General features: G+C 43.5%; 1 protein-coding gene across 3 annotated transcripts in view; it reads right to left on the bottom strand.

Annotated features, from left to right (window-relative positions):
- Positions 1-1,797: 1,797 nt before the first annotated feature.
- Positions 1,798-18,240, bottom strand: part of SP4 (Sp4 transcription factor) — a 29,233-nt gene continuing 12,790 nt past the window's right edge. For all 3 annotated transcript variants that reach the window (XM_040433720.1, XM_040433719.1, XM_040433718.1), the window contains 3 exons: positions 16,963-17,191; positions 8,676-8,875; positions 1,798-4,564 (listed from right to left, as the gene is read on the bottom strand). In XM_040433720.1, the coding sequence (XP_040289654.1) occupies positions 4,317-4,564; positions 8,676-8,875; positions 16,963-17,191 (677 nt within the window). In that variant the 3' untranslated portion in view covers positions 1,798-4,316. The remainder of the gene's footprint in view (positions 4,565-8,675; positions 8,876-16,962; positions 17,192-18,240) is intronic.

Below are 18,240 nucleotides of genomic sequence, written 5' to 3'. Positions count from 1 at the left end.
ATTGAATATCTGGTGCATATCAATATATTAACATAGAGAGAGCGATCAATAAATCAATGTAAGTGCTCACCCTTTGACATGCACAGAAGGCATTGAAATTAAATACAAATATTTATGCAATAAAAATGTCCTAAAATTGAAAAGTTGGACCAAGCATGCTTCCTCACGTGTGAAAAATGTTAACTTTCATCCTATAGCAGAAAAGGTGATAAATAATTTAAACTTCTAAAGCAAATTTCTGCAGCACGTCCACATGACAACTACTCAAACAATTACTCTGGAAAAAAAAAAAAAAAAAAAGATAACACTGATATTCTAAACTTGATAAATATACATGAAGAAATAGATAAAGGTGTTTCTATAAAACAGTGGCATACAGATAGACAGTGAAATGACATTAAATAAGACAATGCACACGCGCCTTCAGCATCAGACAGCCAATAAAACTACCGCAAACCATATGACATGTCAGTCTAGATGATCAGCTTGAAAGATTAGTTTTTCCCCTAAAACACACTAATTCCATTTCATTTAAGGTTAGAAAATTAGATTATAATATACCCAATGTCTCTAATATTTATTTGCAATATCTTATTAAAACTATACAGAGTAATATACAAGGTGTTTAAATAAGATTTTAACACTTCAGGCTTTCATGTACGTCTTTACAACTAAAATGTAGCATTCTTCTTACCTATACTTAGGGGTGCCATCTATCGTAGGATTCGACGTTTATAGTAACACAGCCTACAGAGTGCAATCATCTATCAGCTACTTTGGCAACATGCATGGTGCCAACATAGTTGTTCTGGCATTTTGATGTTGCTGGTGTAAAAGGGAAAATCTGCTCTCTATGGGGGACCGTCGTTTCACATATCAGTCCTAAAGGGATTGCCCGGCAATATATATTGATGATCAATGGTCAGGTTAGGTCATCAATATCGGATTAGCGGGGGTCCAACTCCCGTCACCCTCGCCGATCAGCTGTTTGACAAGGAGGTGGTGTGCTACATGTGAGCGCCACTTCCAGGTCTTTACACTACGCATCGTCTCTAGTGGAGCGGTGGCGTAGTGTACTTACAAGTACTCACTCCATTCACTTTAATGGAGCGAGTACTTGTATTACACTGCACTTCCAAGATGACGGGCAGTGTAATGAAGAGAAAGCAATGCTCACATGGAGCGCCGCCTTTTCTTCAAACAGTTGATCGGTGGGGGGTGCCGGGTGTCAGACCCTCACTGATCAGATATTGATGACCTATCCTGACAATAGGCCATCAGTATGTATGGCAGGAAAACACCTTTAAAGGGGTTCTCCGGGCTTTTAATATTGATGACCTATCCTCAGGATAGGTCATCAATATCAGATCGGAGGGAGTCCGACACCCGGCACCCCCACCGATCAACTGTTTGAAGCTGCCAGCGCTGCCTCCTCTTCACTGCTTACCTTCTCGCCGTTGCCTCTGCCGCGGTGAGCAGGTGTAATTACACCCAAGCCGTCCCATTCATTTCAATGGGACGGATCGTTCCATTGAAATGAATGGGACTGCTTGGGTGTAATTACACCTGCTTACCACTGCAGAGGCAACGGCGAGAAGGTAAACAGTGAAGAGGAGGCAGCGCTGGTACGGCGCGCGCCTCCGATTCAAACAGCTGATCGGTAGGTGTTGGACCTCCGCCAATCTGATATTGATGACCTATCCTGAGGATAGGTCATCAATATTAAAAGCCCGGAGAACCCCTTTAATATCTCTCCACTTGCATCTGATGCGGCGCAATTTATTAAGAGGCGCATGTCTCTTAGTATTTGTGTTGCATCTTTGAAGGTCCGTGCGCCAAAGTGCAAATCCACAGCAGCAAGCGAGCTGTGGCTATAATCTATGCCACATTGCTGCCCGCCTCACACTTTAAATAGTGGTGAGTGGTTTCTGAAACACCCACAAAAAGTCGCAAAATCTTGAGCTGATCTTTGGGACTTTTTGGCGCCAGTATTCTGGTGCACAGGGAATGATAAATGTCCTCCTATATTTTTAAGTAGAAGATATTGATGTCATAGGTTCCTAATAAACTGACTGACTACATTTGTGCCATAGGTTTTACTTCACACATATTCTACTTTAGTGAATTAAGCAGGAACCTTTAACTTCAGCCTTTACGCAGAATATATTAAGATTACGATTTAAAGCAGGGGGTTCTAATTCATTAAAGCTGGCCAAGAATATTAGGGAAGATCAGTGACCATGAATACAAGCATTTAATTAAACGAATGAAATGAACAAAACAGCTAATCCTGAATGTAATAACACAAATAACATTGAAGGGTACCTCATAGTCCCAGCTCACAGACCCCATGCATATTACTGCCCTACTGGAATCCATGGAGTTATGTTACCATTTACCTGGGAGGTCTTATTACGCCAGCAATTGTTGGGTGCCCGTGAGCTGGTGTGTCAAAATTGCAATAAACCAGGGTACACTTTAAGTGCTCAAAAGAGAATAAAAAAAATAATATAATAATTTTCAACATGCAAACTAAACGTATGCACATTGGTGCTCATGAGTACATCTAAATCCATGACTACAACCGCAGCTAATACAAACCTAAAAGAACAGCTTTATTGTACAATGCACCATAATATATACAGAAGTTGACGCCTTCTTACCTTCATCTGGTTACTGAGATCTGATTTAAGGTCTATGAAAATAAATATTGTATTTGTGTGGAGCTATGTCTGATAACGTTGTCTATTTCACAAATGATCCTTATATCTGCTGAACATTGCAATAGTTAAAATAACAATATGCATATATATTGTATATACAGAAATACACACAGTCACACACATACACACTTATTTGCACACTTGCGCTGTGTCAAAAGTGCCATCTTTAATCCCAAGAATTCTGACACTACTATATAAATATACTTATTTAGGAAAACATAGTAGATATCCAGCATCCAAATCTTCATCTCATAATTTGCATCTTCCTAAGCTTATTTTCGGACGTCAGTGAGCCTCTGTTGTGGTGGCTCAAGCAGGAAAAAAAAAGCGTCGTATAACATATGGCAAATTAGTGGATGGACGTGGTATTTTACGGGCATGCTGCATATTTTGCGAAGTATGCCACATCCTGGATTTTTGTGGGGACGCAGAATTGGTTTCTATAGAGAAGGGGGGGGGGGGGGGGTCGGGCGTTAATAGCACAACTTATATAAAAAAAACTATATTAGGCACATGTCCTAAAATAGCCCGTTTAACAAAGAAATCTGGTACAAAAGTGTTTTTTTTATCCTGCTATTTTTACATATGGCTCTTTGATGACCCACTAACCCCTTTTACGAAAAAAAAAAAAAAAAAAAACTTTTTTTATTTACCTGTTAAAATGACCTGGAAACCAAATGTCCATATACAGGGTAGATACTGAATGTTATAAAAAACATTATCTGATTTACATAAGTTGTGCTTCTAGAAATTGCAACTGCTTACAAGAAATGTTTCGAGAATTGTGAAAGAAAACTTTACAAAGCTGCACTATGAAGGGATCCGTACATTATGGGATAACCACGCAGGGCCTTCACTCTTCCAATCAGCCTTTCCTCTTTGTAGGAACCATGGATGCGGTATATACCGATTCTACCAACCCATAGCAAACAAACAATAAAAAAAAAAAAGAAAACCATGGAATGTGGAAAAAAAAAAGCAGTGGGTATGTACAAAATGTTACATAAGAAACAGCATTTTCAATGTCAGGTAGCATCAAACTAAATGCAGCTTGCATAATTTGAACATTGCATCTATATAAATAAGATTTTTCAGAAAATTTTGCTTAAATATCAGATCTCCATTAAAAAAATTACTTCTTTGTAAAGGTAACCTCAGACTAACTTTTGCTATCATAAATACAAACTGATTGTAGGGCCATTTACAAACAGAGTTTGTAATATATTGGTGGCCGTGAGTCTTATCGCCCGCCATTCGTTTATGTGGTTCATCATGAAAGCGCAGTTTCTTGAGAGGAAGATGAATGAAAGCACATTAAAAAGTTGAAGTTTTTTTTTTTTTAACAAAATGGAGAACACATGATGCAGATAAAATATCTTAGCTTTCTATTGCGTAATAATAGAAAATGGATATTATTCACAGCTTGATCTGCATTAGCTTCATCCCCCCTATCCTCGGAATATTTAAAGGAACAAAAAAATAAAAAAATCATGATTACCTCTGAAAGGCTTTCTACAGAACTGTTCACGATTCTGTAAATCCATATATTTAAGTGCAGCAAAAAACCAACAAAGAAAGTCCTTATGACTTCATTCAAAATTCATCTATGTTTGTGGAAACATTTGGGGTGGCTGGATTTGAATCTTGAGAAATGGCTGCAACTGCGACTATTCTTGGAGAACTGAGGACCCCGGTGACGGACGCATCCAGGTCCCCTGAGGTTACAATAGCCAGGGCGGTTCCACCTCCCTTTTTGTTTTGGTGGGTTTTCACATGCTTGGAGAGGTGGTCGCTCCTCATGAATCTCTTTGAACATTCCGGACACTCAAAACGTTTTTCACCTAAAAATTAAAAACATTTTGAAACAAGGGAGGAGGAGTGAGCACTCACAACACTTGGATCATAGGATATAAGGAATATATTTATTGTAATAGGACCTACTACGTCCAATGGATAATTCAAATACAATTACAATGGATAGATCAATTACAATTACACACCATTCATTTTGAAACAAGGCTGCAACATATTAGTAACATCTACACCCGGCGCAGGTGCATTGAGGATGAAGCGGCCGAGTGAGTGGCCGCCTCTCAGTGCGCCTGCGCCGATTAAAGATAGGTACGGACGCGGCGCAGGCGCCAGATATTGAATGAAAACCGGCAGGGCCAGCGGAGAAAGATCCCGTCCGCTGGCCCTGTCAATCAACAAGCAGAGGGGGCGTCATTACCATCGGAGGATGCGGCTGCTACCAGCAAGGTAATTTACATATTATAAAAATAGGGTTTTATCAAATTCTACTGAACCAAAATTATTATTTTACTTATGTATGGATAAATAAAAAAAAAAACTGTTTAGTGGGCTGACAGAAGCGCTTTAAAGTGCCACATGTAAAGATGTCCACTAGTGGGTGCCTGAACCTGGAAGCATTTGGGGGCTGTATACAATGCATGCTATCCAGGTGAAAAGACACTACGGATAACACTCCAGGCACTTTAAATGGGTTATTTCAGGGTACTTTCACACTAGTGTTTTTGTTTTCCGGTATTGAGTTCCGTCCTAGGGGCTCTACACCAGAAAAAAACTGATCACATTTTATCCTAATGCATTCTGAATGGAGAGCATTCCGTTCAGGATGCATCAGTTCAGTCCCTCTTCAGTTTTTTTGGCTGGAGAAAATACCGCAGCATGCTGTATTTTTCTCTCCGGCCAAAAATCCCGAACACTTGCTAGAATGCCGGCATTAATTTCCATTGAAATGTATTAGTGCCGGATTAAAATTGCCGCATTGACGGATCCTTTCTTCTGGTCCGCGCATGCGCAGACCTTTAAATCTGTGAAAAAAATAAATACCGGATCCGTTTTTCCGGATGACACTTGAGAGATGGATCTGGTATATCAATGCATTTGTCAGATGGATCCGCATCCGGCTGATAAATGCCATCCATTTGCGTCCGGATTGCCGGATGCGATGGAATCCTCTGCCGCAAGTGTGAATGTACCCTTAGGCTACTTTCACACTTGCGTCAGAGTGATCCAGCAAGCAGTTCCATCGCCGGAACTGCCTGCCGGATCCGGCAAAACGTATGCCAACTGATGGCATTAGTAAAACTCTGGATCCTGATCAGTCTTAAAAATGCCTGATCAGTCAAAAAAATGCATCGAAATGCCGGATCCGTCTTTCCGGTGTCATCCGTCAAAAGGGATCCGGCATTTATTCTTTTCACCATGCCTTCGGTCTGCGCATGAAGGCTGGATCCAGCATTCCGGTATTTTGAATGCCGGATCCGGAACTTATACATTCCTATGGAAAAAAATGCTGGATCCGGCATTCAGGCAAGTCTTCAGTTTTTTTCGCCGGAGATAAAACCGTAGCATGCTACGGTTTTCTCTTTTGCCTGATCAGTCAAAATGACTAAACTGAAGACATCCTGAACAGATTACTCTCCATTCATAATGCATGGGGATATGCCTGATCAGTTCTTTTCCAGCATTGAGCCCTTTTGACGGAACTCAGTGCCGGAAAAGAAAAACGCTAGTGTGAAAGTACCCTTAGCCGAATAAAAAAGGTTGCAGTGGGATGGTTAGAAAAAAACAGAGCGGATACTTACCTCATCAATCCCCCACCACTGCCATTCCAATGATGCCTGGGTCCTCGCTGCTCTCCTTTTCCTCCTGACGTGCCAACATGGCAGCAAAAGGCTGGTAACCACTGGCTGACTGGCATTTACAGCCATTTCCTGCTGTATCGGGACAGGAGCCAGAAGTGGAGCGCGGCGAGGATGTGGGCACCATCAGCACAGCCATAGTGGGGGATCAGTGATGTGAGAAGAAACTCTGTTATTTATTTATTTCTTGTACCATTTGTATCTCACTGCATCCCTTTTCTATTTGACTGGAATACCCCTTTAAAAAAGTCAGTCTGTCCTAGAGGTGTCCTTATCATGGACCATATGTACAGTCCATGAACTAACCAGACATTTCTTCTACAGCAGCACTTATCTATGACACAGACAGTCATGAGACAACCCCTTTAAGACTGGCCAATCCATACAACAAGGGTGACTAAGATGATTGTAGTGGAAATAATGGGGTCTTCAGAACTTAAAGGGATTGGCCACTATCTTTACTTCTGCACGTACGCTGGGAACAGCACAAAAAGGCACTGCTGTTAATCCATCTGCAGGGACGTTCAGTGGTCTGGTCACTTGACCATCCACCAGCGGCCATTTTAGGAGCGGAGAACCAGGACATCAATAAGAATGATTGCAGTAAGGTTTAAGCAACAGAATCCCCTGGACATTGGAGGAAATGGATTAATAATGGTTTATCAAGTGCCTTTACATGCTGTTCCCATCATATGAAGTATTAAAGAGATAGTGGCCAACCCCTTTAAATATGTATGTGTATGGATAGTTTTTTAATCCATCAATCCTACATTTAAAAAAAAACACATGTATCAAGTACAAGTACTGCTGCTTAGTAAGTGGCACTGTACTCTGGGAAAACCTCTGACATGTTATAGTGACATATCCAAAGATTTGATCAGTGGGAGTCCAAGGGCTGAGACCCCCACCGATCACTAGAACAAGGAAGGAGAAGCACTTATAATTGATGGAAAAATGTTGAACTTTCTCCGTTTTTGTTATATTGCTGAACTATCCTCAGGATAGGTCATCAATATCAGATCGGCGGAGGGCCCACTCCCAACACTCCCGCCGATCAGCTGTTTGAAGAGAAGGCAGTGCTAGTACGAGTGAGGACTTCTCTTCCATGTGTACCTGCTCGCCATTAACATTGCAGCAATGAGCAGTGTAATTACAGCTCTACCATCCCATTCACTTCAATGGGACAGCTCTTTGCTACCGCAATGTAGACAGCAAGCAGGGAATCAGAGAAGATCAAGAACAGCTGATCGGCAGGAGTTCTGGGAGTTGGCCCCCCACAACCTGATATTGATGATGAGGACAGGTGATCAACATAGCAAAAGCAGACAACCTCTTTAATGGAAATCTGTCTTGTAAGTGATAGCTTGTGGGCTATTTTGCTTCTCCAAGATGACTGTACCAGTCTTACGTTCAGCTATCAGTACATGAGGATTATTGGCATGGTTGTTCTGTACTCCCCCCCCCCCCCCCCCCAACATAAAATACAAGCCTGTAAGTGACCATAAATATGTGAGGGATCAGACCTTTTGCCCTGATGACAGATATTGGCAAACACTTACATAAAAAACATTGGTGGGATTCAGTGATCAGCTCACATCTGAAGCTGGCCATACATTTGGGATAATGATCAGCCGCACTGCGACCGATCAGTCGTCCATGGGATCATTTGTACGAACAATCCCACCAACTAAACTGCCTGACCAGGGAGTTAGTTTTCTATTAAAACTGACCCCCTGGTGCTTGAGCACAATGACAAACGATTGGCTGAATTCAGCCGATCATGGTATCAACCTGCAGTTTCGGCCGATGAATGGCAGTCAGCTTGAATGGCCAGTATCTGCCATTGCGGCCAACTTTAATCCTATTTCTATGGCCCCCTTAAAGGTCTTTGGCTATAAGGGAGAGGATTGCCATATGGCAAGTACATAGCTCAGTAGTGAAAAACCTGTGGCCAGAGGCCACAAGTGGCCCACATTGCAGTTATTGTCAATGTAGTTTATGGGAGTAGTGAAACACCAAGCTGTTTCAATAAGTTACATAACATACAATAAAGAGAGCAGCATGTATGGGTGTGAATGGGATCCTATTCTCCCAACAGTACTGGAACTGGCACTGATCAGACATTATCCTTTTGAGAAGACACACGTGTCTCAGATGGTAACACACCTTCAAGTTTAATTGTGGCCTTGGGATTGGCTCAGTCTGACCTTGTGGCCACTGGCCCAGAATAGGTTGTGCATCCCTAATATAGCCCTTGATAATATCACAGAGTAGACCTTCATACCTGTGTGCGTTCTTCTATGTCTTTGCAGCTCATCGCTCCGAGTGAATCTTTTTCCACAAAATATCCAGTTGCATACAAAAGGCCTTTCTCCGGTATGCCAACGAAGATGTGCTCGCAAATGGGATGTCTTCCCATAGACTTTTCCACAACCTTCAATATGACAGATGTGCTGCTTCTTCTTCCCAGGCTCACTGCTGCCTCTAATGAAACAAATAGACAGATGGGTTTGACCATTTCAGTCTCACTTTTATCATTCATAGTCACACTGACATTATATGGTAATACACTACTACGAGTGTATGTAGTCTGGACACACACTCCATGTGACAGCTGGATTTCCCGGACTGAACACTGCTCTTCTGACGTGACCTCACAGTATCAATGATTTATGAAGCTGTGGACTCCTGCCTGACTGGGAGTCTACTGAACTGTACTGACATAATTCCATGAGTACAGTTCAGGAGAAACCGCCGCCTCGTCAAGCAGGAACACACAGCATGGAGTGGAGCTGTGTTCAGTCTACGAAATACAGGAAAATCTGAACTAACAGGCAAAAATAAGGACCTATGAACGCGAGCAATGTTCACATGAGTGTGCTGAGTTGTGCAACAGACAGAACACAGGATGACGCATTATAATCCATGGGCCAATTCACATGTCCGATTTTCCAAAGGACCATTGGTCTGTGCAAAGCAAATTGCAGCATGCCCTACTTTGGTCCAATTCACACACTAGACTCTTCCATTCACGCTAATGGGTCACCAAAAAAAAAAAAAAAAATACGGCCTCTTCAGTCTACCCCTGCTTTCTACTGCGCCCTGTGCTACAGACATCAAGAAACTTAAAGCATCTGGCCACTTACTGGTATGTAAGATCACTATATGGTACACCACTAATATAGCCTTAGTTGATATTCTGTGCTGTTTGCTAGATTTCATAAGCCACGGCCCCTTGTTGGGGAGATCCTCTGTGCTGTCTACATAGGCGTCCTGTCTATAAGATGGCCGCTAGTGGAGGGTCATGTGGCCACACTCATCACTCAGCCTCCTCCATTCTAACACACTGCACTAAACTCCCAAAGTGAAAGTGCAGATGGCAGGTGCAGTGTAATTGAATGGAGGAGACATCACATGGAGGCGATTTTCCTGGTCACATGACCCTCAATCAGCGGCCATCAGATGGAGAAGACTTATGTGTGGACAGCATAAAAGACTTGGTAAACAAGCGTAGAAAATGGCACAGAATATCAACAAAAGCTATATGAATAAGTGCCATATAATCATATTACAAACATATTGGTCAAAAGTAACCTTACAGTGGCCAACCCCTTTAACGCTAGGTGACAGAGGAAGTAGTCCTCATATTCATGAGATGTTGGGGTAGCTCCGCCCACCTGCCAGTGACCGCTATCTCCCTTGCGTAGTAATAGGGAGGGACTGTCAACTCTCGGCTGGTGGTCCGAACGCTCCCCGCAGCTCAGGAATATGAGGACTGCTTCTCTGTATTAGAATTCCATCCCCCAGTCTTGATCTTTATTAAGATGCAGAAGCAGGGCCATCTCTGCCCTGTCATTAGCCAGAAACTAAAGTCTAGACTTCATAGTCATAGACTTCAGCTATAACTTCTGCCACTTTCTGGTGAAAGTTATAGTAAATGCGGCAAGCGGCACAAAGCCACACCCCTTCACCTAAGCCACTCCTATTTTTCTCTGTACTTCAGAAAAGTGCTGAGAAGCTCAAAAAGTTGCAAATTATGGTGCACCATAATCTGCGACTTTTGTATACCACAACAGTGGCGTAGAGAGCTTGATAAATGTCCCTCTTTATGTAGGCAGCACTGAAATCTATGTGCCTGGCACTACCTTACGCTGCCCTCAAGGAAGGCAGATAGAGGTGGTGACAGACTTCCTTTAATTTAAAGAGGACCTGTCACCAAAAATGCAATGCAATCTGCAGGTTATAGAGCCAGAAAAGCCGAGCAGATAGATGTATAGTGTTGAAAGAAAAGATTCAGTAAAACCTGCAATTTATATATTAGTTTTCTTCACTTCCTGTGAATACCTATCGGTACAGGAGGGAGGAGTTATCAGTGATTGATAGCGCTGTGTGTATACAGAGATAGCTGTCAGTCACAGTCTCTGTACCATGGATATTCAATAACTGAAAAAAATACCAGAAATATAAAATGTATAAGTTTTACTGGATCTTTACCCACAGAACTATACATCAATCTGCTCAGCTCCTCCTGCTCTATAACCTGCCGCCTGCAGATTGCACTGCATTTTATTGCCGATTGGTCCTCTTTAACATGAATAACCTGTAATAACGGTAATGAAAACTAAAGGGGTTGTCTGAGATAAATAAAACTCTCAGAAAACGCTTATGGTGGATTTACACCTGCCGAGGAGCAGCCAATTATTGGGAAGGAAGCCAACTGGCTGCTCGTTCAGTGGGGGTGGAGCGCTGCAATTACATGCAGTGATCACCTCCACAGTAATGAGAACAAGCGATCACTGGTCCTCATTCAGCTGTACTGTTTCTGGGAAGCAGAGTGCTGTTTAATCTCCTTGCCAGCACTAACGTCAGGATCACCTGATGAACGAGTTTTCACCTGCTCATCGGGTGACCGGCTGCACCTTTAGACGGCCAGACTGTTGGGAATAGGTGTTCGCAGGAACATTCGTCCCTTATAATCTCCCCGACTACTGGCATGTGTAAATCCACCATTACAATAGCTTAAAGTGAGAAAAACAAAAAAACAAAACATATACTCACCCCTTATTCCAGCGCCGTTCTCTGCAACACTGCTCCTGTACTTTGCTTAGAAAAAGCAGAGGTGACATGCTGTGATACGCCACACTACCACTGCAGCCGACCACTGTCCTCAGCTGTCTACAGCAGGGGACAGCGATTGGCTGTAGAGATCAGATGCCGCATCCCTATACGGAACAGTGGTCTGGGACAAATCCAGTGACGAGCCTGTATTCAGCAACTCACCGCTGCAGCCCATCACTGTCCTCAGCTGTAAGCAAACGGTGGGAGTAACCGAGGAGAAAAGCAGAGAACGGGGATGGAATAAGAGGAGAGTATATGGTGGTGTTTTTATATTTTAAGTAATTGTAGGGGATTTTTAATTATCTCGGACAACCTCTTTAAGCATTTATTTTCCCAGTGTTGTTTTATGCGGTTTTAACCACAGCAAGCTGCATATTGGCCGCTGTGTGGTGCCTGACCCTAATATTTAACCGCAGCTCAAACACTAGGTGTGAACATACCCTTAGAAATCACATGCATGCAGAATCGAGTGTGCATGTGTATGGGGGAGTCAGGAGGAACATCTGCCGGGCTCTACATAACTTCTGCGCATCCACCACCGGTCTAAATGTAAGCCAGCTTCCTTCCTGGCTTAGGCCTCTTGCACACGACCGTATGGCTTTTTCAGTGTTTTGCGGTCCGTTTTAAACAGATCAGTTTTTAAATTTTTTGGTTCAGTAGTGTTTCAGTTTCCATTCCGCCGTTCCGTTTGGTTTCCGTTTTTTGCGGATCGCAAATGGAAACAGAAGCATGGCATATACAGTAATTACATAGAAAAATTGGGCTGGGCATAAAATTATCAATAGATGGTTCTGCAAAAACGGAACGGATACGGAAGACATATGGATACATTCCGTATCCGTTCCGTTTTTACAGCCCCATTGACTTGAATGGAGCCATGGAACGTGATTTGCAGGCAATAATAGGACATGTTCTATCTTTGAACGGAAAGGAAAAACTTAAATACGGAAGCGGAATGCATACGGAGTACCTTTGTTAGTTTTTTTTTTGCGGACCCGTTGAAATGAATGGTTCCGTATACGGAACGCAAAAAAAGGAACGGAAACTGAAAAAACGTGTGCAAGAGGCCTTAACCTGTTACAGACACAGGGCATACAGGTACGCCCTGATGTCCCGGTACTTAAGGACTGTATGCCCTGTGTATTTCCGATCACCTCCGCGCAGCGGGGGGTGATCGGAACTGGGTGCCTGCTGAAATCAATCAGCAGGCACCCTGGGTCAATGCCGAGGGGGGTCCTGTGACCCGCCCCTCCCCCCCGTATCGGCGATCGCTGCGGATTAACCCCTTCTATGCCGCTGCATAGAAGGAGTTTGTGTTTGAGGGAGCCCATCGAGGCCCCGTGCTGCTGTGGCGGGGACTCGATGTCTCAGAAGGCAGCCCGATCTGCCTGAACTGGTCCTGAAAAAGTGGGTTTTAGAAATTTTCTGAAAAATTTCAAGATTTGCTTCTAAACTTCTAAGCCTTGTAACGTCCCCAAAAAATAAAATGGCATTCATAAAATGATCCAAAGATGAAGTAGACATATGGGGAATATAAAATAATAACTATTTTTGGAGTTATTACTATCTATTATAAAAGTGGAGAAATAGAAATTTGGAAATTTTTCCAAAATTTTTGTAAATTTGGTATTTTTTTTATAAATAAAAAAGAATTTTTTTTACTCCATTTTACCAGCGTCATGAAGTACAATATGTAACAAAAAAAACTATCGCAGAATGGCCTGGATAAGTCAAAGCGATTTAAAGTTATTCACACACAGTGACACTGGTCAGATTTGCAAAAAATGGCCTGGTCCTTAAAGGGGTTATCCGAGTTATGGGAAAAAAAATAAAACCTAACAAAATTAATCAGGATATACATATACATTAGTCAAGCTTGATTTTTTTTTTAAAAAAAACGATCTTTACACCTTTTCTAGGTTCTGTTATTGCTGTGTTTACATGCAGCAGTAACAACAATGACTCGTCTCTCCCTCATGAATATTTGTGGGAGGGGATCTGTGGATGGCACTGTTTAGGGGGGAGATCTGTGTGGATGGCACTGTTTAGGGGAGGGGGGATCTGTGGATGGCACTGTAGGGGGATCTGTGGATGGCACTGCCTGCCATCCACAGACCACAGATCCCCCTACAGTGCCATCCACAGATCCCCCTCCCCGACGCTCACAGCAGCAGTACTAATCAGTCACTTCATTTCTCAATGCAGAGCTATTTTCTTATTATTTTGAAATCTCTGAGTCTCTGACTCTTACTTTGGCTGAGCTCTGGTAACAACAGCAGGCAGTGCAGGCAGCGTTCATTCACTGACGTCACGCGCCTGCTCCGCCTAGTGGGAGGAGCAGGCGCGTGACGTCAGTGACAGTGAGTGAGCGCCGCCCCCCGAACTGCCTGCTCTGCTATTACCGGAGTACAGAGCTAAGAATGCAAGTAAAGAGCTCACTACAGCGCCCTGTATATTCTAACCCCCAGGCAAGCGTCCCTGTCACCATGGGAACGCTTGGGGGTTAGAATATACCATCGGATTTGAGTTTTTTTACGATCTCACTGAGCTCGAAAAACTCAGATCCGATGGTATATTCTAACCAGGCAAGCGTCCCCGTCACCATGGGAACGCCTGGGGGATAGAATATTTTATACCATTGGATCTTCTGACTTTTACTCTGCTTGGCCAGCTCGGGGCCCCAACCAGTTCGGGGCCCCAAGCTATTTCTGGTTTTGCCTGGCCTGATGATCGCGCATATGCGATCACCTATTAGCTGCAGGGAGGAACTTTGAGGTAGCCGCGGCACAAGTGAGGATCGCGCATGCGCGATCAACTCACAGCCGCACGGACTGTAATCCAGAGAGGTGGGGGCGTGGCCAAGGCTGATGACGTTCCGTTTACATGGCTTAGTCACTCCGACAAGCAGAGAGCTCCATGTAAACGGAACGTCACAGCTGATGACGTGGGCGGTCACATGACTGTTTAGTATAGCAGAGAAACGGCACAAGATAGGTACTGCAAGTTATTTAGGAAAACTAATGTATAGGGGAAATAAAGCCATAGAGAGAAATTAAGTTAACTCGGATAACACCTTTAAGGTGAAATATGGCCGTGTCCTTAAGGGGTTAAAGGGGTTCTCTCACCTTCTGCCTTCCCGGCATCTCTGCTGCTCTGTGGGCTTGGAGCTGGACGGGGCTTCTCCTCCTGACAGTAACCCTTGCCTCTCCATGCACGCTCACACAGGCAGCCCTCTATAGCTCACTGCACACTGTTATCTCTATATATTTGCATTTAGAGATAACAGTGGGTCCCAGCAAGCAGTGATGTCTGTCTCCTGATAAGGTTACCAGGAGACAGATACGATCGCACTGCCAGCCACTGTAGGAAACTTTCAGGTCAGATCTTTAACAAGATGACAGCCGGCACTTGCGATCTGTATATTACAGGTTCGGGGCTATTTGTGCAAGCCCCGAACCTGTTATGCTATTTGCCCTCCTAGCATAACGGTACAGAACAGCTTCAGGGCTGTTCTATAGCAGAACGAGGTGGCCGGGTCCAGTAGCTAATCCAGGAATACATACCAGGTGGCCGGGGACGGGAGCGAATGCACATACACTGGCCTCTATGTACGCTCGATCCCACGATTCCCGGCCACCGGAAAGGCCGGATATTTCTCTCTAAGTGCGCAAGCGCGGCCACCGCAAGTGCATTCCAGCGGTGGCTGTAACCCCTATAGACGAGCAGGGTCTAAAGGAAGCTATAATGAAAGAACACGGGGAAGAGAAGCCATATAGAAAATAGAAGTACATTACAAAGTGACTGAAAATAACATCATATACACAATAACTATGACTTTATCAGGTGAGACAACCCCTTAAATTTAAACTATTTTCTATGCCTAAGCTACGCCCCCCCTTTTTTAGACCTGGCGTTAGGGGGAAATTTGCAGATGGCGGCGCAAATAACAGATATATGCCCGAAAACTGGTGTATATCTGATAGTAAATAACCCCAATATTTCAGGGCAACAAAGTTCCCTTGTAAGGCTGGGTTCACACGGGTGAGATTTCCATGCGGACGCAATGCGTGAGTTGAATGCATTGCACCCGCACTGAATCCGGACCCATTCATTTCTATGGGGCTGTGCACATGAGCGGTGATTTTCACACATCACTTGTGCGTTGCATGAAAATCGCAGCATGCTCTATATTGCGCGTTTTTCACACAACGCAGGCCCTATAAAAGTGAATGGGGCTGCGTGAAAATTGGAAGCATCCGCAAGCAAGTGCGGATGCGGTGTGATTTTCACGCATGGTTGCTAAGATGAAAGTCTATTCACTGTATTATTTTCCCTTATAAACATGGTTATAAGTGAAAATAATAGTATTCTTTAATACAGAATGCTTAGTAGAAGGTCATGGTGATGGACCATGTGATGAGCTCAGTGACGTCACCACAGGTCCTTTGACAGGTCCTGAAGAAAGAACAGGAGACCGGCAGCTACGCGATCAAGTGGAGGAGGCGAGTTCATTTTTTATTTTTTTTAACCCTCAATTGACCTTCTACTAAGCATTCTGTATTAAAGAATGCTATTATTTTCCCTTATAACCATGTTATAAGGGAAAATAATAAAATTTACAGAATACTGAACCAAAACCTGAACTTCTGTGAAGAAGTCCGGGTTCGGGTCTGGGTACCAAACATGCCGATTTTTTCTCACGCGCGTGCAAAACGCATTAAAACGCTTTGCACTCGTGGGGAATAAATAAATAAAAAAATCGACCATGTTCCCGCAACGCCCGTGTGAAACCGGCCCAAGGAAGAAAAAAAGGGGTGAAAAACAGCTTAAAAATCATGCTTTTCTATTTTCTAAAAATACAAAAAGGTGCAAGCAAACTACAAAGGGATTGTTCATCATTAGAAAAACATGGCTGCTTTCCTCCAGATACAGCGCTACACTTGTTCACGATATGTACCTGGTATTGCAGCTTTGCTCCGTTAAAGAGGAACTGGTGACGCCCAAGATTATGAGCAAGAAACCCTTTAAAATGATTAAATAAGCTATACTCCCCTTTAAATGTCCTGCTGCTCCAGCATCGCCAGTCTGCTTGTCTTCATGTGACCACTGCAATTAATCATTAGCCTCCATGGTCGCCTGCCAATTCATGTACATGTGTCCGCTGAGGAAAGTGATTGGCTGTAGCGGTCACATGAACACTAACAGGATGACATCACTTCTGGCGCATTTACTAGAATGGAGCTGGGTTGCAGTAATCAGGCACGGCCAGTACACTTTGAACAGAGCTGTGCTTCTGTCTCCATTCACAGTGTTAGTTCTGGCATCGGCGGCTGCAGGGAGCAACTGACTGGTGCGGATGCTGGGTGTCGGACCCCCCCAACCAATCTGATAAGTACGACCTCTCTCATGGATAGATCATCAATATCTGAAACCCGGAAGAGGGGTTTACATACCTTCCTTCTCCTTCCCTGCAATTGGGGCATGAACATGCAACTCTTCTTAACCTCTTTCCTGTCTGCACCTCCTGATCTGATGATGGCTGGGACTGCTGAAGCTGCACCTGTGTAATCTGGTCAGGGCTGACAGCGCCAATGGTTGCATTAGTAAGGCCGCCTACTGCAACGGTCATGGGTGCGATGGTAGCTTGCTGTACTTTGACTCCGTCTGTTCCTTGTTGTTGACCTGAAGCAGCAAAATCAAAACACAATGTAAAATTCTGAGAAAGGTCAATGTATGAGCTTGTTTAAAGGAAGTCTGTCAGCAGTTTCGACCAGGTAGTTGTTGGGGAAAGCAGTACAAACATACCTTTTGTGGAGCTTTTACTATCTGGAGTAGTGAGTATATGAACGGTTATTCTGCGAGGTTCTGCTCCTGCAAGGGCACTGGAGGCAGATCTGTGAAGCGCTCTCCTCCCGTCTGCTGAAGGACAGCTGTAGCAGCCAACCAGAGACCAGTACAGCTGACACTCAGAGGAGAGGGGCAGCAGAGAACACTTCACAGTGAAGCTCCGCCTCCAGTGCACTTAAATAGCAGAATCTGGCAGAATAAGGGAATGTTCACACAGGCAAAATCTGCCACTGGTGTTTTCCGCTGTTAAATCTACTGTACATTCAAAACTCCACCAACAGTTTCCCCATTGACTTTAATGTAAAAAAAACTTCACCTTGTGCACACAATGTCAAAATGGTACCGTTTTTTTTCAGTACCTAATTTAAAAAACGCTTCAGGGGTGACTTGTTATTTCTTTGAAGCAGATTTGATTGTGGATTTCACAGAAGTCAATGGGGAAGCAGGAAAAGCTCAACATTCTAAGGCCTCTTTCACACTACCGTTTATTTTTTCCGTTTTGCAGGCCGTTTTTTGCGTTCCGTATATATAGAACCATTCATTTCAACGGTTCCGCAAAAAAAAAAAACGGAATGTACTCCGTATGTATTCCGTGGTTCCGTATCTCGGTTCCGTGCAAAGATAGAACATGTCCTATATTTGGCCGCAAATCACGTTCCGTGGCTCCATTAAAGTCAATGGGTCCGCAAAAAAAACGGAATGCATACGGAAATGCATCCGTATGTCTTCCGTATCCGTTCCGTTTTTTGCGGAACCATCTATTGAAAATGTTATGCCCAGCCCAATTTGTTCTATGTAATTACTGTATATGCCATACGGAAAAAATGGAATGGAAAAACTGAACCGAAACAGAAACACAACAGAAAAAAAAAAAACTGAACAAC

Source organism: Bufo bufo, chromosome 5, assembly GCF_905171765.1.
Source record: "Bufo bufo chromosome 5, aBufBuf1.1, whole genome shotgun sequence".
In the NCBI taxonomy this organism is placed as follows: Eukaryota; Metazoa; Chordata; class Amphibia; order Anura; family Bufonidae; genus Bufo; species Bufo bufo.
This window is presented reverse-complemented; position numbering and strand designations above follow the sequence as displayed.